Source organism: Anolis carolinensis, chromosome X (assembly GCF_035594765.1).
Source record: "Anolis carolinensis isolate JA03-04 chromosome X, rAnoCar3.1.pri, whole genome shotgun sequence".
Lineage (NCBI taxonomy): Eukaryota > Metazoa > Chordata > Lepidosauria > Squamata > Dactyloidae > Anolis > Anolis carolinensis.
In genome coordinates, this window is record NC_085847.1 from 6,847,975 (window position 1) to 6,869,468 (window position 21,494).

The window sequence follows — 21,494 nt, forward strand, 5'->3', positions numbered from 1 at the left end:
TCCAAGGTTCTTTGATGTAAGCCCTAGTTTTTAACCTTAAAAATAAAACCCAGAATGAGGACAACTTCTTAGAGATTTCTGTCAGCGAGCCGGTTAAATAGGCCTTTGGAACAGACAAAAAATATTGTACCCAACAGAGGACTGAAAATCCTCCTGTCTGGAATGCATAGAGTAAATCTTTAGTGCATTTTTCAAAAGCAAGAACAATCTATATAACATGGAAAATCAATCTATACTATAATTAAATTAAATTGATTATGCAATATAAATCAACATACACCCCTATGAAGATACCATACTCAGTACTTCACCTTATGGGAATGGTTGTGATCAATTGTGCACAGAACCAGTTATGAAACTGGTCTGTTAATGCTTGATCATAGAGTCACTAAACCTGGTAACATCCAAACATTTCCTGGAATTTGCAAACTTCTGGATTTTTTTTTATTTTAAAACATCCCTGGTTTCCCTGAAAACCATGACAATTCACATTAGGACCACCAAATAGTTTTTTTCTGTTTTCATTCCATACTGCTTTATTACCATTTTCTCCACTGTCATTTTGGCAGCTGATCCAAAGTCCACCAGCTTGATATGCCCTGTTCGATCAATGAGGATATTCTCCGGCTTTATATCTCTGTAAAGAAACAGAAAACAAGAAGTGTAAACAAAATGAACCACAACTAAAGAAGTAGGTGTTTTTACCTCGGCACCAATTCCTTTTCAGCATAAGTATAGATCAAGCATATTGTGTCTGAAGCTTAATAATTACAGTGAGCTTCCATATGTCAAATTATATGACATTATTCATAATAGTTTTTCTCCACTCAAAGAGCTTCAAACATGGGAATGGTTATGATATAGCAAACAGAGTGTGCGTTTCAAAGTCCGAACACCTACTGGGCATATGCAAACTCTTGGGAATGTATATAGTAGATGTGTGAGCCCAGATAAAATTGATAGCAATCCTTGTCTTCTTTGCCTTTATTTACAAAAGTGCTAATGAACATCAAATTTCCAGAACAGTTTCTATGAAGAGTTTCCTAATGTCTAGTTAAGCAAATGAGTATGAAATGTAGGAACTCACTCACCGATGGACGTAGCCCATTTGGTGGACACTATGAATGGCCAGAATTAACTCCGCTAGATAAAACTGAACAGCGTTTTCATCAAGTTGATCCTCATATCTGTTCAAGAATGACAGCAGATTGCCTCCAGGCTCATAGTCCATAACCTTCATAAACGTTTGAAAGTAATTAGATCACACACATAGAGAAGTAAGTCCTATGAAGCTCTTGTGCTTCAAAATTGCCAACTATTGCCAACAATTTAAATGTTAAAAATGTGTACCATATATACAGCATGTTTGTGCCCAGTAAAAGCCATTTACCTACCTATCTATAGGTAACATACCAATGATTATCCCAGTTAAAAGTCAGCACTGAAGAGGAATGTTCTAAAAAACATCTAACATTTGTGCAAACTGAACCAAAGTAGAAATCTTATTATATTGTTGTTACATAGCAACCTATCAGTAGAATTGTATAACGTATCAACCACATTATACTACATAGCAACTACAAGGGTCGCCAACTACAAGGGTAGTTCATATGTAGACGTAATAAATCATTCTTTTATTTACAAACTGCAAAAGTTGCTGCTTCTATGGGCTTTTAAGCACCTCTGTCTTGTGAGGGAGCTTGCACTGCCTTCTTCATTGAAGAGTGTGACTTTCCCAAGGTCACCTGATTGGATTCATTGGCTGAGTGACGATTTGAACACAGACCTCCTTGAGTTTTAGTCCAATATTCAGATCACTATACCATCCTGACTCTCAAAAAGTACAATTAAAAATAGAAAAAAGCAATAGCAAACCATCGTAGCCATATGGTCAAAAGAAGGTAAATTATGTACTGATAAAGAAGAAAAACATCTAGACCTTTGAAAAGGAAATAATCTAATTTGGCAAAGTTCTGTTTTTCCCACATTATACAAAGAAAAGGTATAAGAAGATATCTTAGCTAATCTTGCAGACAACATGAAAATCAGGACTGAAATACAGCTTTCATCCAGAGGAATGTAATAGCTCTACAAGCTAATAATTAATGTTGAGTTTTGGGACCCTGGATGCATCACAAAATATTATTTTTAATGAAAGCTTATTCCTCCTGCTGGAAAGGATTACTGCTTGCAAAATTAAAGCACTTGGCAAAGTTCGCCACAGGCAGCCTCTGTGGCTCACAGAATCCCCCCCCCCCCCAAAGACTAGCAGCACCCCACAAACACATGGCTAGCCATTAGGCCATTGGTATAACAACTGGTGCAGGACACCAATAGGACTCTAGCTTCACTCACCGTGTTACACAGCACAGAAGGGGGACAGGGAAATGATATCCCTCACACCGGTCAGAAATTCCATGAACTTCATTTCAAATCATGCTCTTTTATAAAGCTAGCATTTTAAAATATGTAGATAAGGGCTTATAATGGAAAATGTAAATTAACTGCCAAGTGGTCCTCCTTCTTGGTTTCAAGCAGCTTTCACCTTTCCTTAGCAGCCAGGTTTAACATCTAATCTAATTTCCCTCTGTAATTGCTTTGAAGTGGATGCAGCATAATCAAACTCGATCCAACAGTCCTCAGCAGTCAGCAACTTGCCCAGATTGTGAAGGTGAAAGCTATCAACTCACTCAGAACCTAAAAACACAGAACTCACCAAATAGAGATTCTTTTGGTCCTGGAATGCACAATAGAGTTGTGGAATCCAAGGGCTGTTATTCTGGGATAATATATTCCTCTCGTCCTCAAAGGATGATACCTGAAAGTCAGGGGAAGACAGAAGAATGGAAGTGGACTGAGGTCCGTTTAAGGAGGAAGTGCCATGCACATATAACGCCAAACCCTTCAAACCCTTGAGTTCATATTCACGTAGTCAATATACCTAGCCTAGCTTTCTCATTTCATAGCAACCTGCCTAGAGCATGGAGTGGGGTTGCAGTTCGGTGGGAAACATGATTTTTCAGGCAGCCTTTAAAATTGTGGCCAAGAGCACGACCCCATACAGTCATCCACATATTGCTGGAACACTGTTACTATCATTCCTCACCATTGATGATGCTGGCCAAGGCTTCTGGGACAGAGTACAACAATGATGCCCATTCTGTGACCTAGAAGTGTAGTTGCCTTACAATCCAGACTCATCCGCAGCCTCCATGATTAAAACATGCTGACCAAGGTTTCTCATTGCTAAGAAATGCTTATGAGCAGTTTGAAAATTATGAGATCCAAAGAACATACTTGATCCTGTGCCAGCAGACTCTCCTTGCTCATCACCTTCATGGCATAGACATCACCGGTCGCCTTCTCTCTTACTACTTGCACTTCTGCAAAGTGACCACATCCCACCAGACTCCTGACGTCAAAGTCCTTCATGCTGGGCTGAAGCTCTTGGAACACGGCTATTGAACTTGAATCTGCACAAGATTAGTTAGGCATCTTATGCTAAATGAAACAGGGCACCGTTACGATATTATATAAAAAAAACATGACCACCCGCTCCTACACCCTGCCCTGCACCAATCTCATTTTTTGTGATGCTTATTGGTTCAGAATAGTCAGTCCTCCACACTCACTGCCGTTAGGGGCATTGCCTCTAAAACAGTTACATAGGGTGAACTCTCCCACCTCCTTCATATTCCATATTGAAACCCACCTCTTCTTCAAAATCTTTGATTTAAATTCTTTTTCTCGGTTTCCCAATTAAAGCTTATAAAAATTTAACAGCACTGATACATATTTCCCGTTTTCCTTGCTCAAATGCACTCTTTTCACACATAGCTCCTTGTAACAGTGCCCTGTCTTTTGCTTATGTTATTCTATAAGGAACCAAATATGCTGCTATATAAATGACAACATCATCTTAAAGACAACCAAATACGTCAAGGCTTCAAAACGTGTAATGTCATAGAAAGCCTTTAGGATGAAAGAGTAAATTGTTGTGGAAAATTACAGCCACTGGTCCTCCTGCTCTACCTCTAGCTGAAATTGAGAAATATATGAAATAAAGACAGTGGTAACATAAGCAGGACTGATCATATAGCCACAGGGTGATCCTTACGTTCTGTGGCATAAGGAGGCAAATTTCTGAAGTGTAACATGTTGCTTACACTTATTTCAGTAGGAATTAAAAGCATTTTTAAAAGTACCTGTTACTTTAATCCTGTCTCTACTTCTTACTTACATAATTTTTAATGGTGTACAATATTATTATTTTTAGAAGAAACAAATATTGTAATAGTTCAGATGCACACACGTGCACATCCTGCCTCTCCAACTCATCGCTCACTGAAATGCAGGTAAGTCACTGAAATAAAATTCAACCTCAACTGCACCTTGCTATTTGCTATGCAAAATCAACTAAACCCCTACATTCACCACACATGGTTTCCCCACTCATTTACTACATGAAACATCCCTTTGTCTCAGCGGGATACAAGCATGTCAGAAATACATAATCTACTGTTATTACAAGGATTTTCTCTGCCCTTAAAGAATAAATGTGCTTGTTAACTTAAGACGTAAAAGGAAACCAGGAGACGTACACTTTTTAATAAAGTTGCCCACATGTTTGATTTTCATTAAAACAGGATTACTACATTCTTCAAAAAGTGCCATAAGAGTGTCCAGGAGGCCTTCCCTGGAAAGTGGGGACATCTGCTGTTGAGTCGCAGAGGGTAACTTTCCCTGGTAAACAAAAGCAAATACCAGTTAAATAAAAATTGGAGAACAATTCCTTGTGTGCGATTCACAGAGGTGACCAACTTGTGTCATCAAGAGATTTTTGTGTTACAGCACCCATCATCCCTCCCATTTGGCTATCTATATCACGAGGTCTACAAACTGCCCACACCCATTGCAGAGAATATTTTAACCAGTTCATTGTGTGGATATTTCTGGGATTTTTTTTTCAGCTTTTAAAGCAACAAGGAAGCTGTGAAACATTGGACTGTGAACACTGATTATGCCAATGGGCCACAGACACTCTCCAGCTGGGACTGGGCCTTTTGCAGCTTACAGAGGTAACAGTCAGAAATCATGTGACACTCCTTCCACATATTAGAAAATGTAATATTCATGATTTGCAGAAGCAAAAGCAGAGTAAATATCATCTGAAGAGGGGGAAAATACCTGAAAAAGCAGATTAAGTCTAGATGCACGGCTGGCGATGGACTCCATGATGGCTGGCTCTGATGGATTGGGTACGCCATACTTAAACTTCAACATTTTCAGACGTCAACAGGAATGGGCATCTCCTGTGATGGGAGGTGTTGTTTCAAATGCTACAAAGAGATTTTACTGGTTTTGCTTTTCACCCCTATGATTATGGGAAATTCAACCATGCTTTTAAAAGTCAGATAGCATGCATTAATAGATAATCTTCACAAAAAAATAAAATGCATTGGAATCATAGAATAACAGAGTTGGAAGAGACCACATGGGCCATGTAGTCCAACCTCCTGCCAGGCAGAGTTATTATTATTATTATTATTATTATTATTCCAAATCCAGAACAAGATGTGCATGGACACTGTGGAATTAATTCTGTTTGACACCACTTTGATTGCCATGGCTCCATGCTACGGAGTCCTGGAAGACTTAGTTTGCCAAGGTTTGTTGCCTTCTGATGCTTGTGCCTCGCCAAATGACAGCTCCCAAGGTGCCATAAGCATAATAATAATAATAATGTTTATTTATATACCGCCCTATCTCCTCAAGGGACTCAGGGCAGTTTCCAACATAGCAAGGAAACCAGACAACAACAAAACATAATACAATAATGAGCATAAGTACACTAAACATACAAATGTATCAATTAACCACAGACTTACTTAATAACAAAATACCAACTACACTTAATTATACTACATTGTCATAGCACAGGCATGGGCCAACTTGGGCCCTCCTTGTGTTTTGGACATCAACTCCCACCATTCCTAACAGCTTCAGGCCCTTTCTGAGGCTGTTAGGAATTCTGGGAGTTGAAGTCCAAAACACAAGGAGGGCCCAAGTTGGCCCATGCCTGTCATAGCAAGACTATTCCACACCCAAATCAGAAAGACTTCTACATTCAAGGCATTCGAACAGCCTTACCCTCCGCCTCAGAGAAGAAACCGCCTCCGTTTTCCCGCCTTCCGGGTTTGAACACAGTGAAGGCGGTGTTTCGTCGCGGCGGCCCCGCCCCCTTGCACGAGATTGGACCTCTCCGCCAATCCCCTCGCCCGGATGATGTCACCCTCGAGCAAAGAGCCCTGCGCATGCTCCTTTCTCTTGGTGCCAAGGGGAGGGGCTGGAGGGGAGTGGGCGGGGCTTCTCCACCTCAACAGCCTGGCCGGGCTCTGCTCTGGTTTGGCCTTTATTTACCTCAATGTCTCCCTCAGCAAACCATACATACTACAGGGTTGTTGTGTGTCTTTCGGGCTGTGTGGCCATGTTCCAGAAGCATTCTCTCCTGACGTTTCGCCCACATCTATGGCAGGCATCCTCAGGTACCTCACAACCTCACAACCTCTGAGGATGCCTGCCATAGATGTGGGCGAAACGTCAGGAGAGAATGCTTCTGGAACATGGCCACACAGCCCGAAAGACATACAACCACCCTGTGATCCCGGCCATGAAAGCCTTCGACAACACATCATACATACTACTCTTAACAGCTTATGATCCTGGACTTTTCTTCTTTATTTCACATTTCCTCTCTAAAAACATGGACACCCTTGCAAATATGTAATCCTAGGATCCCTTTTTTCCTCCCACTCCCACCAAAATATATATATTTGCTATTTTGTCCTCCCCCCCCCCCCCCCCCAGGGTCAAATTATATTAAATCGCCTCACAAGGACTGCGGCAGGGACAAGATGCAGCTGGCGAGGACCTTTTATTTTTTGGTTTTCCCTTTTGCGAAGGTCCGGAGGTTCGGAAGAGTCCAATGGCAGCTTCTTTGTGTCATTTGTATTCCCTGAATCTGTTTCTCCTGCTTTTGCCTCCCACCGCCGGCCCCCGTGGCCCTCAGAGCAGGGCCTATTCTCTCCCTCTCGCCCCCACTAACCACCCCTTTGTCTCCGGGCACCCCTTCGCTATCTCCCACCACTCCCTGGGTGCCCCAGTTCCCTCGGTGGGAGCCCCCGGTATCCGTGGACCCCTATTTGTGTATCCCTTTTAATGGATATATTGCATGTCTTCATATAAAATGTCTTTTTGGAGAAATCTGCCACCAATCAAGACCTTTCATCAGCACCTCACGATTCAGGAAACTCCCCCCAGCCGTTTTCCTGAGTATCATCTCAATCATAACAGACTCCATCACCCATCGTCTCCATCTCTACTGGGCCCATAACTCCAGCTGTGCAGAGGACAACAGGAATCAGAGGCTCAGGCCACCCGTCCTTTGTGCAGCTACTTGGACACAAAAAGACACTCATCACCTGGCATGGCTATCCCAAGGATTTTTTTCCCCATGCCAGGAGCGACTTGAGAAACTGTGAGAGAATTGGCTGTTTGCAAGGACGTTGCCCAGGGGACGTTGCCCAGATGTATGGTTGGTTTACCATCCTTGTGGGAGGCTTCTCTAATGTCCCTGCATGGAGCTGGAGCTGATAAAGGGAGCTCATCCGCACTCTCCCTGGGTTGGATTCGAACCAGCAACCTTCAGGTCAGCGACCCAAGGATGGGACGGCAGTTCACAAAACCTTGAATGGGGGTCTCTGGAACTTGGATTGTGCTTCCTTCTTCCTTTCTCCAAAGACCTCCATTCCAGGTTTTTGTGAACTGCCGAAAGGCCTCAGAGGAAGGAAGGAGAAGAGGGGAGATCCAGAGACATACATTGTGTAGTTTTTCAACTGCCTTGCCTTCACGGATGGAAGGAAGGAATGGGAAATCATCCCCAAACGAGGGTGCAACTACTATGGGAGGAAAACAAAAATACAGTTTTTATCACCCCAAAAATGGAGGTGCGACTATTATGCAGGGGTGACTATTATGTGATGAAATACATGTTTTCTAGAGGCGATAGCACACAACTTTAGCACCACCAAGACTTCCTTGGCCCAGTCATTTGACCGGCCCATTGTCCCAGGTCTCTTTTAAACCCTTTGCTGGCCCCTGATTGGTCTTGGCAGCCTATTCTGGTGCTTTGTGATGTCGCCGTTGCCCCAGAAACTGTGGCTATACACACCAGGGACAGTGCCCTCTGGCAGCAGAAGGGGATGGGACATTGACAGAGGAGGCAGGCACATCGCGACTCTCTGGCACCATGACAGCTCATACTCCAAGAGAGCCCTCTGCACCCAACTTTGCTCTGCCGGCCACCCTCATGGCTCCAGACATCGACTGGCTGCACAGCCAAGCGAGCCTCTCCCGGGTCACGCTCTTCAGCAGTGGCAAGACAAATTGCGAGCGGAAACGCAAGCTGGTCTGCTTTGTGGACGTCACCAGCCTCAGCGAGCGGGAGCGGGATCAGCACTCCCTCCTGAGCGAGTCCGATTTTGCGGAGCCCCCTGAAGCGTTCGACCTAGAGGAGAAGGAGGTGGTGGTGATCCGGGATGAGAACCGGAACACGGTCAACACCGAGGGCACCGTTTGCTTCTTCCGCCAGGGCCAGTGCGATCGGGGCGACGTGATGGGCTGGCTGAGCAGTGACCTCCAGAAATACGCCGTTGGCTTCCAGCACGCCCTGACTGCCCCCAACAACGCTCCAGGGCCCCTTCCTTCTGAGGCCGCAGCAGGGCTCCCTTTCCAGAACACCGCAAGAGGTTTCAACCGTTCCGGCGCATAAAGAAGAGAGACCGTGACGGGTGATCGTTCCCGTTCTGCCACACAGCTGTCGTCATCTTTAGTCTTCCACAAGACAAGCCAAAGGGAACCAGGGTGATCATCAATAAATTTTTAACAAACAAAAACAGGAATGGTGGCTTCATGATTTGTGTCTAAATGGGGACAAGGCCTTGACGGCCAAGAAATTGGCATGGGAGGGCTGAGAAAACCCAAACAAATGTTTCTGTCCCATATACACATTCCCAATGGCATTTTTGCCCAAATAGAAGAGAACTTTGAAATGTTTCCTCGATTGGTCATGCTGGTTGGGGGTCTCCTCAGAGTTTAAGTTCAAAAAAGTAACCTTTCTAAACTCTGAAGCACACATGCATAGGATTGTATTATAGGTCTTGTTTGGGATCCTTAGGATGGGCTTTCAAATGTGTTGGTGATGTCTCTGAGTGGCTCCAATATGCAGGTCTGCCTTCATGTTAGTTCTGCTAGACACTAATCCTATCAAGCAACTAGACATTAGTTACATTCGTACACAAACCCAAATCATGACAAGGGGAGATGAGGGAAATGTACATGGATTTCAACTTCAGGACACGAAATGGATCAAGGTTTACCCAGATTGCACAACTCTATTCCTGAGTGGACGGACTCCGCACCATTCATTCCTCAGGCATGTTAGTCAAGGCATCTCCCTCCCTCTTTCGCTCCCTTTCCGTGTGATGGGAGGCACAAGGTGCACGCAGATGACTAATGCAGGTGTTTCATTTTCAGCGTGGGCAAGATAAACAATGACAACTGTATTATGCAGCAGAAGACCTGCCCAAGAAAACTGTGCAGCGAACGCAATATGATTGCCTGTTTTGGGATTCTGAATCACAGGTTGACTGTTCCGTGAAGAGGCCACCACCAAATGGTTGCCCTTATTCCTGTCTCCGGAAAATTTGGCAGTGTTCTTGTGTGTTACTTTATTTTCCTCCATAAATTAGTAATTATGGACTATTGGCATTGTTGAGCTTGGCCCTGAAAAACCCATCCAACCTGCAATAATAAATGCCCCCTTTGACTCCAGTCTCATGTGCCATCGGATCTAATGCATTGGATCTAATCTCCATTTTCAAAACCCTGCAACCAAAAAAAGTATTTGCCGCTGAATGTAATGCATGGCGGCAAAAAGTTCATGGGTAGTTTTAATGCTTGTATCCCTTTCGGGTTTAAAATTGTATATTGCTAGTGTCATGAGCCACTTTTGTAGGCACCATAAGCCAGAAAATAGTAAACTTTTGCCTAATATAGCTTTGCCTCTGCATATATTATATAGTCTTATATAGACAATATAAGCACTTTGTATGAACCAAAGTAGTATGTGCAACACAGGGCCTATGCCCCTCCCTTCCTGTGAGCTGGTGCCTTTCTCCAGGAAGATCCAGAGAGAGAAGAAAGCTCAGAGTAAACAAGTTAGGTCATTGGTATCACTTGTGCCAAGTAGATGTGGAAGGTGGGGAAGATCCTCAGCCACTGGTCAATTCTAGATAAGCCAAGAGGTATAAAATTCTTTGTTTGCTACACACATGTGGCGACGGCCATTTGCATGTTATGGACCCACAAAAATGGGTACCTACGGCTGTTTTGCCTTATCATCAGCTGTGATAACAATAAAAGGCTTGTTTTATTGCTCTCCTGGAATTCTCTCCTTTACTTCCCTTCCGGGCTAGTCTCCAACACTTTCAGTCTCTTTTTAGAGGTAAAAAGTGAGATATAAATTATAATAATATTAATAATAATAATAGTAATGTGCAACACCAACCCATCAGCCAAACACCCGGTTGCCGTCTCTGATGTTTGGTGCGTTTCCCAAGCAGCCGACAACTGTTAAGAAGATTTGTGTTGAGTCTGCATCCCATTCTTCACCCCAGATTACTGGCATTATGCAAAACACAGTTTCCAAACTCTTCTTTATCTGCCGATGAATATTTATAAACCGTCAAGGCGTGAGGATTCCAAAGCAGCGTGCCACTATCCTGAAACATACGAAGTCCACTACAATCCAATGTTTACTTTGCCCAGGGGTTAGGACCATACAGGTAAGTCTTATTATTCTCTTTTTGAGCACCATGTAACATAGACAAAGGGCCTCCCTCCAGTTGTTTTGGACTCCCACCATTCCTCACAGCCTGGAGGGCCCAGGTTTGTCCATGCCTGATCTACAGTGTGGAATGAATGCAGCGTGACCACACTTTCGCTGCTCTGGGAGTTGTCGGTTTCCAAGGTCCTTCACCTCCTCTGTGTTAGGTTCTCTTCTTCCAGTTGTGCTGTGGGTAAGTTTTCCACCAGAAGAAAGCACCAAGAAAGCACCAACACGCTGGTAGATTCCAACAGGTTTTATTGTACAGAATACCAGAATCTTCTCCGTAGCCCATTTATATAGGGGCTCTCACATACCAGAGGGTAATTGAGGTTTTATGGCTGGCCCGTTTTATGGCTGGCATCTGTTCTTTGTCAGCGCTTGCTCTGTGTCCAGAGATGTCAAAGATCGGAGATCATGACATCGGTGTTAGATGTTCTTCGGTGTTAGAACCATAGTATACATGCTCCTAGGCCCAGAAGGCTCTGGAAAGGCTTGATCTCCTCTTCCTTGAGATACCCAAGAGCGCAACCCTTCCGAAGCTCCTCAAGTTGTCCTTGGTTGGGGACACGTTGCCTTTGGCCTTCCTCTGAGCCAGGGCCGCACGTCAGAGGACAGCGGCAATGTTCTCCTCCTCCGGTTATGAAAAGGTTGCCCTTGCCTTCACCCTCAGTGGCTGAAGACTCTGCATTGTGGCCGGAAATTTTCAATTTGGCTTCTGAGATGCGATGTCCTTCTCCAGCTGAGGCCCGTGGCCCTGATGGGAGGGAGCCATTCAAGAGCATTCAGCGGCTGAAGGACAACTTCTCTGCTGCGGGCTATTTTGGTCCTCTCCAGCCCTGCAGTGCCCTCTGCTGGCCATTTGCCACACTCACAGGCACTGGAAAGAAAGCATTTACTGCAACAGGGGCATCCACACCAGGCCCTTTTTCGGGAAGGATTGAAACTTTCCCCCCCCCAAGATGACTATTCAGGCCAGTGTCTCCTAATCTGGCACCAGATCTCGACAAGGCCCTGAAATTACCATCATTATGCAAAGGTTCTTCACAGGTAACAGATCCTGAATCCTTGCTCCCTCTTGTCAGCCGCAAAGGACGATAGTTTCCCCAATTGTGGAACACCCTTCCCAGAGATAATAGACAAGTTCCAACTCTTTTGGGCTTTAGAAGAGCCCTAAAAACATGGCTTTTACCGAATAAACGATAAAGACGACACAGACTGACTTATGGATAAAGCACGAGGTTGTTGTTTCACGAGAGATATATACCGGTATACATACTGGGTGAAGCTGTCCTGAAATAAACAAAGTGTCCTGCAATGAGGGAGAAGGGAGCTGCAAGGAAACTCTGGGGGTGTGCGCTGGCACAGTCCAAAGAGACGGCCGGCTGGGGACGCGCGAGGTGGCCGCTTCACGCAGACAGAGCGGCACCTTCCAAAACCAACAGGCCGCTATTCCCATGCCAAAGGGCTCATTACGTAACAAAGGCAGCACGGTTTTCATTAAATCTGATCAGTGGACTCTGATGCTGTTACCATTGATGGTGTTGTGTGCCGTATGTTTTTGTGGTCTTCTGTTTTTATCTATAGTCAGGGCCGGTTGTTACTAGGCGGCCGCTGACGCGGCCGCCTCGGGCGCTGGCTGCTAGGGGCGCTGTCGAGGCGTCGACAGCGACCCGTAGCGCCACCGACGCCTCCGGTGTTGGCGCGGGCCCGCGGGGCTTCAATCCCCGCGCCCACGCCAAACCGCGACAAGCACCTAGGCCATTTTGCCCTTAGTAACAAACTAAGGGCAAAAATGGCCTATCTGTGCTGTGCGCATGCGCACAGCCAGATAAGCCATTTTTGCCCTTAGTTTGTTACTAAGGGCAAAATGGCCTAGGTGTGCTGGTCGCGGCCAGGGCACGGGGGGCGGGGCCAACTCTGGCCCCGCCCCCCGCACTATTCGCCCTGGCCCCGCCTCCCACACAGCGTGGGAGGCGGGGCCAGGGCACGCTGGGCGGGGCCAGGGCGTGGGAGGCGGGGCCGGTGGCGGGGGCGCTTTTTAGCCCCCCGCTTAACATTTAAAAATATCTCCGGCCGGCCCTGTCTATAGTATACCCCACCTTGAGTCTTGAGAGGAGGGTGAGAAATAAAATCTGTTATTATTATTTTTATTATTATTATCATTGTCATTATTACAGTAGAGTCTCACTTATCCAAGCTAAACGGGCCGGCAGAAGCTTGGATAAGCGAATAACTTGGATAATAAGGAGGGATTAAGAAAAAGCCTATTAAACATCAAATTCGAATCCCACCTGGGGAGAGTGTGGATGAGCTCCCTCTATCAGCTCCAGCTCCATGCGGGGACATGACAGAAGCCTCCCACAAGGATGGTAAAAACATCAAAAACATCCGGGCGTCCCCTGGGCAACGTCCTTGCAGATGGCCAATTCTCTCACTCCAGAAGCAACTCCGGTTGCTCCTGACACGAAAAAAAAAATATCAAATTAGGTTATGATTTTACAAATTAAGCACCAAAACATCATGTTATACAACAAATTTGACAGAAAAAGTAGTTCAATATGCAGTAATGTTATGTTGTAATTACTGTATTTACGAATTTAGCACCAAAATATGATGATTTATTGAAAACATTGATGATAAAAATGGCTTGGATTATCCAGAGGCTTGGATAAGTGAGGCTTGGATAAGTGAGACTCTACTGTATTATGATTAGCAAAACATCTCTGTGCTTCAGCCTAGGACCCTTCTGACCCTGGGACTGGGCAAATGGAAGGGTTTGGCACTTTGGAACAATCCAGATTGGCCGGAAGAGGCTGAAGGGCAGCCAACAGGTCGTTCTTATTTGCCCTCCGTGAGCATCTCTCCTTTCCCCAATTGGGATCCACGCAAAATGAAAGGGCAGGATGATGCATGGAGGAGTTCAATGAAACGGCGATTCTGAGGACGGTGACAGGTTTTTCTGAACCGGAGATTAATGGGCGACCTTTGGGTAAACAAAGCGTTCATATGCCCAGAGGGAGCAGGTGGTGGGCTGGAGCCCAAGGGAGGCCCACCTCTTCCAGGCTCCATGCGCCCGTGGCCCCAAAGTCTGGGGGTACGGCTTTGTTTGGGGCGGATTAACTCTCGCCCCCTTCTAATCCCGTTGTGTGCTGTGCGCTGGGAAGAGGCATTTGGGCTTAATGCTGGCAGCACAGTGGATTTCGCTAATCAGGCCGGTGGGATTATCGCAGGCGCAACCAGCAGAAGGCGTCCTCCGCGCCTTGGCTCATTTCTGCGGAGAAAGTTGGTCCGGTTAGGCCGCCTGCGAAAGAGCAACAGAGCTCTGGCACATAGGCCACAAACAGGTGTGGTTGGCCCTCTGCTGGGAGAGCTCGGGGAGTGTCCTCCTACATAGTGGAAGGGAGCTGGACTGGATGGCCCTTGGAGGCCCTTCCTGCTCTAGGATGGATGGCCCTCTGTTGGGAGGGCTCAGATGGTGCCTCCCTGCCTGGTGGAAGGGGGCTGGACTGGATGGTGTCTCCCAACTAGGATGGATGGCCCTCTGTTGGGAGGGCTCTGATTGTGTCTCCCTGCATAGTGGAAGTGGGCTGTGCTGGATGGCCCTTGGGGTCCCTTCCAACTCTAGGATGGTATAATACTAATAGTATATAGTATTCATATTATACTATATATAATAATAATACTATATTGTATATGCATATAATATTAATAATATTATAATGTAATAGGTAAAGGTAAAGGTTTTCCCCTGACGTTAAGTCCAGTCATGTCTGACTCTGGGAGTTGGTGCTCATCTCCATTTCTAAGCTGAAGAGCCGGCGTTGTCCGTAGACACCTCCAAGGTCATGTGGCCATTGGCAAGACTGCATGGAGCGCCATTACCTTCCCGCTGGAGCGGTACCTATTGATCTACTCACGTTTGCATGTTTTTGAACCCAGGGATTTGAACCTGGGACCTTTCGGTCTGCAAGTTCAGCAGCTCAGCGCTTTAACACACTGTGCCACTGGAGCGCCTATAATGTAATACAATATAATAATACACTATTATGACGGTATATTACATGTAATATTACTAATAATATTACAATATAGTGTTATAATACAATATAGTAATATAATGCTTATATTGTGCTATACGAATAATATAATATATTGTATGCACATATGACTTGTAAGCCGCCCTGAGTCCCCTTCGGGGTGAAAAAGTAAGGCGGGATATAAATGTCACTAATAAATAAATAAATAAATAAAGGAGCCTTCACCTCTGGAGTGTTTTAAACAGAGGCTGGATGGCCATCTGTTGGGAATGCACCATCCAAGGGAGCCAAAGAAGACCTTAAGATCATGACGGGAGGGGGAGGGCTAGTAGGGTATATCTGGATGCTGTTTTTATGTTTTAATATCTTAATGTTAATGGTTTTAAATTGTATTTATATGTTGATTGTTTTTATTGATTTTATGTTATATTTTCCTTATATAAAGAGGCATTGAATTTTTGCCTAAATGTATGTTGTACGCCGCTCTGAGTCCCCTGTGGGGTGAGAAGAGTGGGATAGAAATTAAGTAAATAATAATAATAATAATAATAATAATGCTTGGATGGTGTCTCCCTGCATTGAAGGGGGCTGGACTGACTGGATGACCCTTGGGTTGTATCAGTATAATAATACTAATAATCACCATCATGATGATGATGGAGCTTCCTTCTGTGGAGGTGTTTAAGCAGGGGCTGGATGGCCGTCTGTTGGGAGGGCTTTGATGGTGTCTCCTGCATAATAAGAGAGGGGGTTTGGACTGGATGTCCCTTGGTATCTAGTAAGAAGGGGAAGAATGGCGCCTGCCTGGTGGAAGGGCTCTGGCCCGGACGGTGCGTTCTGCTGCGGGGACGGGGGCCTTGGGCCTGGCGAGAGGCGCAGGAATGTTCTGGTGCGGGCCGGGCAGGCAGGGGTGGCGCGTGTGGGCGTGTCCGGGGCGGCGACGTCAGGGCGCGGGGGCCGGCGGTGGGCGGCGCGAGGGGCGGGGCGTGCGGGCCAGTGCGGGGAGGCGCCGGGCTTGGGCAGCGGGTCCCGCGCGATGTCCTGCCGGCGCCGCCCGGGCGGAGATGGGGCGGGAGGGGCGCCGCGGAGCCGGCCCGACCGCCCGAGCCGCGCGAGGTGGCCGTGACTGCGGGCGGCGGCGGCGGCGTCGGAGAAGGAAGCGGCGTCGGAAGGAGGCCTGAGGAGGAGGAGGGAGGGAGGGAGGGAGCCCTTGGCCGAGCCGCGTCCTTGCCTCGCCTCGCCTCCCTGCCATGGCCGCCTCCTGCCTGCGCCTTTCAGCACCCGCGGATCTGGACAGCGCCGGGCGCCGCATGGAGCTGCCCGAAGGCCGCGACGCCGCGCCCGCCCCGCCGGAGACGGCCCCTGCCGCCGCCGCCTCCTCCTCCTCCGCCGCCGCGGACCTGGAGCTGGTCCTGGAGGAGGAGCTGGCCCTCCTGGCCGCCGCCGGCCACGACGAGAGCCGCCCCGCCGAGAGCAGCGAGCCCGCCGCCGCCGAGCCCGAGCTGCGCTCCCTCATGAGGCAGAAGGAGAAGGACCTGCTCCTCGCCGCCCGGCTCGGCAAGGCGCTCCTCGAGCGCAACCAGGACCTCAGCCGACAGTACGAGCGCATGCACAAGGAGCTCAGCGACAAGCTGGAGGTGAGCCGCCCCGGACGGAAGCCCGCCTGCCCGCCCGCCCGCCCGCCCGCCCGCGGGGGGCATCCTGGGAGATGTAGTTCCCCTCCGCACCGGAAGCAGGCAGGGGCCTCCCCTCAGGGGCGCCCCAAAGGCCCCAAGAGGCCCGGCCTCCCGGGTGCCCGCACACACTTCAGGGATGCCCAACGCCGCCACGCTCACGCTCTGCCGCCCTTCCTTGCAGCCCAGCCTAGGCTTTCCGCTTGGAACCGGATTATATGAGTCCTCACTGGCAGATAATCTGGGATAAACACAACACCCGGGGCCCCTTCCACACAGCTGAAGAAAATCCCACATTCTCTGCTTGGAACTGGGAATATTTATTTATTTATTTATTTGCTACATTTATATGCCGCCCTTCTCAACCCGAAGGGGACTCAGAGCGGCTTACAAATTAAATGTACGTACAATATGATATTATTAGCATAGCACAATACTGGTAATAAATTACTATATTGTACTGTATCCATATATTGTAATATTATTAGTAATATTACATGTAAAATATATAATTAATATTCTTATATTGTATTATTAGTATTGTATCACAATATAATATTATGAATATTATATGTATATACAATATGTTTTAATTATTATATAAGGCAGTGTGGACTCATAAGCCAGTTCAAAGCGGATAATGTGGGGTTTTCTGCCCTGAGGTTCTGTGTGGAAGGGCCCTGGCATCTATGGCAGTGTGGACTCAGATAACCCAGTTCAAAGCAGATCTCATGTGATTTTCTTCCTGCCTGGGATATAGGCCCTGTTTGGAAAGGCTCTTGGATCCCTTCCTGGGGTTTGGGGCCTGCCTGCAAAGGCCCAGTATCAGCTTTGTACTGGATTGATTTTTTTACTTGAGCATCTCTATGTCACCTTTCTCCAAGACAGTTTACGCCCATCGATAAGAACATCACAGTATACATAACCCCCTAAAAGAATCCCAAGTCAGTCCTTGTTGGACCTAAAATGATAAAAAAAATTATTCAAATGCCCAGGAAGGTAAAATAGAATGATAAAGGATTATATGAGCCCGCAGGGCCAGAAAATCTGGGATAAACAGCACACCTGGCACCAGATCCTGTCCAGAAGGGCCCCCAGGATCCGATCCCATGTGCCACCTAATAATAATATTAATAACAACTTATCTCTAATATCCAAGGCCCTTCGGAAAAGCCCAATATTCAGAGGCCAATCCCAGACACTTGGACCTGATGTGTGCTGTGTTCTTCTGTACATGTAAGTCGCTCCTGGTGTGAGAGAATTGGCCGTCTGCAAGGACGTTGCCCAGGGGACGTTGCCCGGATGTTTTGATGTTTTTACCATCCTTTTGGGAGGCTTCTCTCATGTCCCCGCATAGAGCTGGAGCTGACAGACAGGAGCTCATCCACGCTCTCCCCGGGTTGGATTCAAACCCAACCTTCAAGTCAGCAGTCCTGCTGGCACAAGTGTTTAACCCACTGTGCCACTGGGGTCTCAAATAAATAAATAAAAAACGCAACATAATAGGAGACTAGGACTCAATGGAGCCATGGGTTCCAATGACAGGAAAGGAGATCCCACTTGAACATGAGGAAGAACTTCCTGACTGTAAGAAGAGCTGTTCAGCAGTGGAACTCTCTGCCTCAGAGTCCAGTGGAAGCTCCTTCCTTGGAGGCTTTCAAACAGGCTGGATGGCCATCTGTTGGGGGTGCTTTGATTGTGCTTTTCCTGCATGGCAATGGGTTGGACTAGGTGGTCCATGTGGTCTCTTCCAACTCTATGATTGTATAAAGTACTGTATTGACTCAAGTCTCACAACCCATCAAATAATAACAAACTAACAACAACAACAATAATAAAATACCATATTGACTCAAGTAATGCACTATCAAATAATAATAACCCTGAGGCGCATCTATGCTGTAGAATGGATCCACTTTAACTGCTTTGGTTACCGTATGACACAAATCGAATGCACACCCGAATTTGGGCGAGGGAATTTAGACAAAATAAGGTGAGCATTAGATTTGAGACAATAGAGTGTATATCATACATACATACATAGCAGTCAGTGCTCCTTAGTTTTTAGCTGATGCTCCTAAAAAAACACTCTCACCCCTTTTGAATATCTGGGGGCAATGGGAGCTGGAGCCCAACAGGCCTCACCTGGAATAATTCTGATTGGCCAAAACTAACAAAATGAATTTCAGTGGGGAGAAATGTATGGTACTAGACTTTGGCGCTAAAAAGGAAATGCACAAAAGGAAACAGTCCATGGGAAAGGGACCTAGGGGTCTTAGGAGACCACAAGTCGAGAGTGTGCTGCAGCAGCGAAAAAGCCAAGACTATTCTAGGCTGCATCAATGACATAAGGGAAGTCCTGGTCCCAATCTCTTGTGCTTTGGTCAGACCTCACCTGGAATGACCCTGGGTCTAGTTCCGGGTAAAGCAATTCAAGAAAGAGATGGAGAAGATGGAAGGGGCATAGAGAATGGCCACCAAAAGGGTCAAAGGTCTGGAAACCATGAACCGCTCTGAGGATGGGCTTTGGGAGCTGGGTATGTTTAGCTTGAAGAAGAGAAGGTGGAGGAGACCTCATAGCGTTAGAAGAGACCACATAGACCACATTCTAGTCCAGACCCCTGCCATGCAGGAAAAGCACCATCAAAGCACCCCCGGCAGACAAACCTCATCTTTGAGGCTATTTTGATGAAAGGGATTGGCCTTCCTGGCTGCAAGAATCTCCAAGGAGATGAATGGAATCACAGCCTGCCAGTGTTGCTCTCTCCCTGCACTCTCAATAATAATAATAATAATAATAATAATAATAATAATAATATCTTAGCCGGCATTTGGAAACAATAGACATTGACAAAATCACGATCTGCCAACTGCAAAAGGCCACCCGACTGGGATCTGCACGCATCATCCGAAAATACATCACACAGTCCTAGACACTTGGGAAGTGTTCGACTTGGGATTTTGTGATACAAAATCCAGCATATCTATCTTGTTTGCTGTGACATCATAATAATAATAATAATAATAATAATAATAATAATAATAATAATAATAATAATAATAATGTATTATTATGTATGTTAACCACCCTGAGTCCCTCTGGGGTGAGAGGGCAGTCTAGAAATAAAGTTTTATGTAATAATAATAATAATAATAATAATAATAATAATAATAATAATACAGTAGAGTCTCACTTATCCAAGCTTCACTTATCCAATGTTCTGTATTATCCAACACAGTCTGCCTTTTAGGAGTCATTATTTTTGTAGTCAATGTTGCAATATTTTGGTGCTAAATTCGTAAATACAGTAATTACTATGTAACATTACTGTGTATTGAACTGCTTTTTCTGTCAATTTCTTGTCAAACATGATGTTTTGGTGCTTAATTTGTAAAATCATAATGTAGTTTTATGTTTAATAGGCGTTTTTCTTAATCCCGCCTTATTATCCAAGATTTTCGCTTATCCAAGGTTCTGCCGGCCCATTTATGTTGGATAAGTGAGACTCTACTGTAATAATAATAATACCGTATATACAGTACTCGAGTATAAGCCAACCCGAATATAAGCCGAGGCACCTAATTTTACCACAAAAAAACTGGGAAAACATTGACTCCAGTATAAGCCGAGATACCAATAAAATTACATTAATTGAGGCATCAGTAGTTTAAATGTTTTTGAATCTTTACATCAAACTGTCATTTAAGATAGGACTGTTCAACTCTGATTAAATCATTATTTTCATCTTCTTCAATGTAAATGTACTTATGTATCCTTTTAATAATAAGAGTGAAATAATAAATGTAATAATAATAATAATAATAAATGCAGTAAAATAATAAATGTAATAATAAATAGAGTGAAATAATACATGTATTAATAATAATAAAAATAGAGTAAAATACATGTAAAAGTAACAACAATAATAAAGTAAAATAATAAATGTAACAGTACCAATAATAATAGAGAAAAATAATAAATATACCATATATAGTTGAGTATAAGCCGACCTGAATATAAGCCCACCAGGACCCTCACCCGAGTATAAGCCGCGGAGGTTTTTTTTCAGTCCTAAAAAAGGGCTGAAAAACGTATACTCGAGTATATAAGTAATATTTGCAGATACATCACATAGTCCTAGATACTTGGGAGGTGTCCGACGTGTGATCCAATACAACAACCAGCATAGTGTTCTTGTTTGCTGTGTACTCATCTTGTTGTGTATCTAATAATAATAATAATAATGATGATGATGATGATGATGATGATGATGCAGTGCTGGTAAGAGTAACCTTATGAAGCAGTCCAGTTATTTTGGATTAGACTTGGCGTTGTCATTCAAAGCTCTCAAGCCCACTTTAAAAGCCCCCCCCCCCCCAAACCTGCCCTCCCCGGCAGGAAAGAAACCTGTGTGAATGCTGCCAATCCAAAAGCAATAGGCAGGAAGGGTTGCAAGGTGGGGATTTTCATTTTGGGAGGGACAGAATCCTTATTTGGGAGCAATGCCTTCATTTGGCCCTGCCTGGCCCCAAGTGCGAGGCCAACATCCCAAATAATGTTCATTTAAACTGCTGGGGGTGAGGCCCAGTTTGGGATGTAATGACAGAGGTTTCACAGGGCTTTCTTAGGCAAGGAATACTGAAATGGATTTCCTCTGAAATACAGCCTATCACACCTGGTCTTTTTTGGTGGTCCCCCATCCAGGTCCCAATCAATTGGGTTTCCTGTTCAAGAGCAAAATGAACTGTGGATAATAGAGAACCCTATGGAAATGAAGGACTTCCCGCCTAAGAATGCCCCAGAGTCATACTCAAAGGCCTAGAAAATGTCTAGAG

General features: G+C 45.5%; 2 protein-coding genes across 11 annotated transcripts in view; one reads left to right on the plus strand and one right to left on the minus strand.

Moving 5' to 3' along the window:
* cit (citron rho-interacting serine/threonine kinase) overlaps window positions 1-6,265 on the minus strand; it is a 67,982-nt gene extending 61,717 nt beyond the window's left edge. For 4 of the 9 annotated variants that reach the window (XM_062958416.1, XM_062958411.1, XM_062958414.1 and 1 more), the window contains exons 1-7: window positions 6,151-6,260; window positions 5,188-5,339; window positions 4,602-4,743; window positions 3,298-3,473; window positions 2,717-2,818; window positions 1,092-1,234; window positions 544-637 (exon numbers count right to left, since the gene is read on the minus strand). In XM_062958416.1, coding sequence (XP_062814486.1) covers window positions 544-637; window positions 1,092-1,234; window positions 2,717-2,818; window positions 3,298-3,473; window positions 4,602-4,743; window positions 5,188-5,283 — 753 coding nt within the window. In that variant the 5' untranslated portion in view covers window positions 5,284-5,339; window positions 6,151-6,260. Of the gene's footprint in view, window positions 1-543; window positions 638-1,091; window positions 1,235-2,716; window positions 2,819-3,297; window positions 3,474-4,601; window positions 4,744-5,187; window positions 5,340-6,150 lie in introns of all 9 variants that reach the window. The other 5 variants (XM_062958412.1, XM_062958408.1, XM_062958413.1 and 2 more) reach the window with 4 other exon arrangements.
* A 9,714-nt stretch (window positions 6,266-15,979) lies between these two features.
* Window positions 15,980-21,494, plus strand: part of bicdl1 (BICD family like cargo adaptor 1) — a 41,264-nt gene continuing 35,749 nt past the window's right edge. For both annotated transcript variants that reach the window (XR_009999990.1, XM_062958421.1), the window contains exon 1: window positions 15,980-16,622. Coding sequence is in view for 1 of the 2 variants with exons in the window: in XM_062958421.1 (XP_062814491.1) it covers window positions 16,236-16,622 (387 nt within the window). In the remaining variant the exon portion in view is untranslated. The remainder of the gene's footprint in view (window positions 16,623-21,494) is intronic.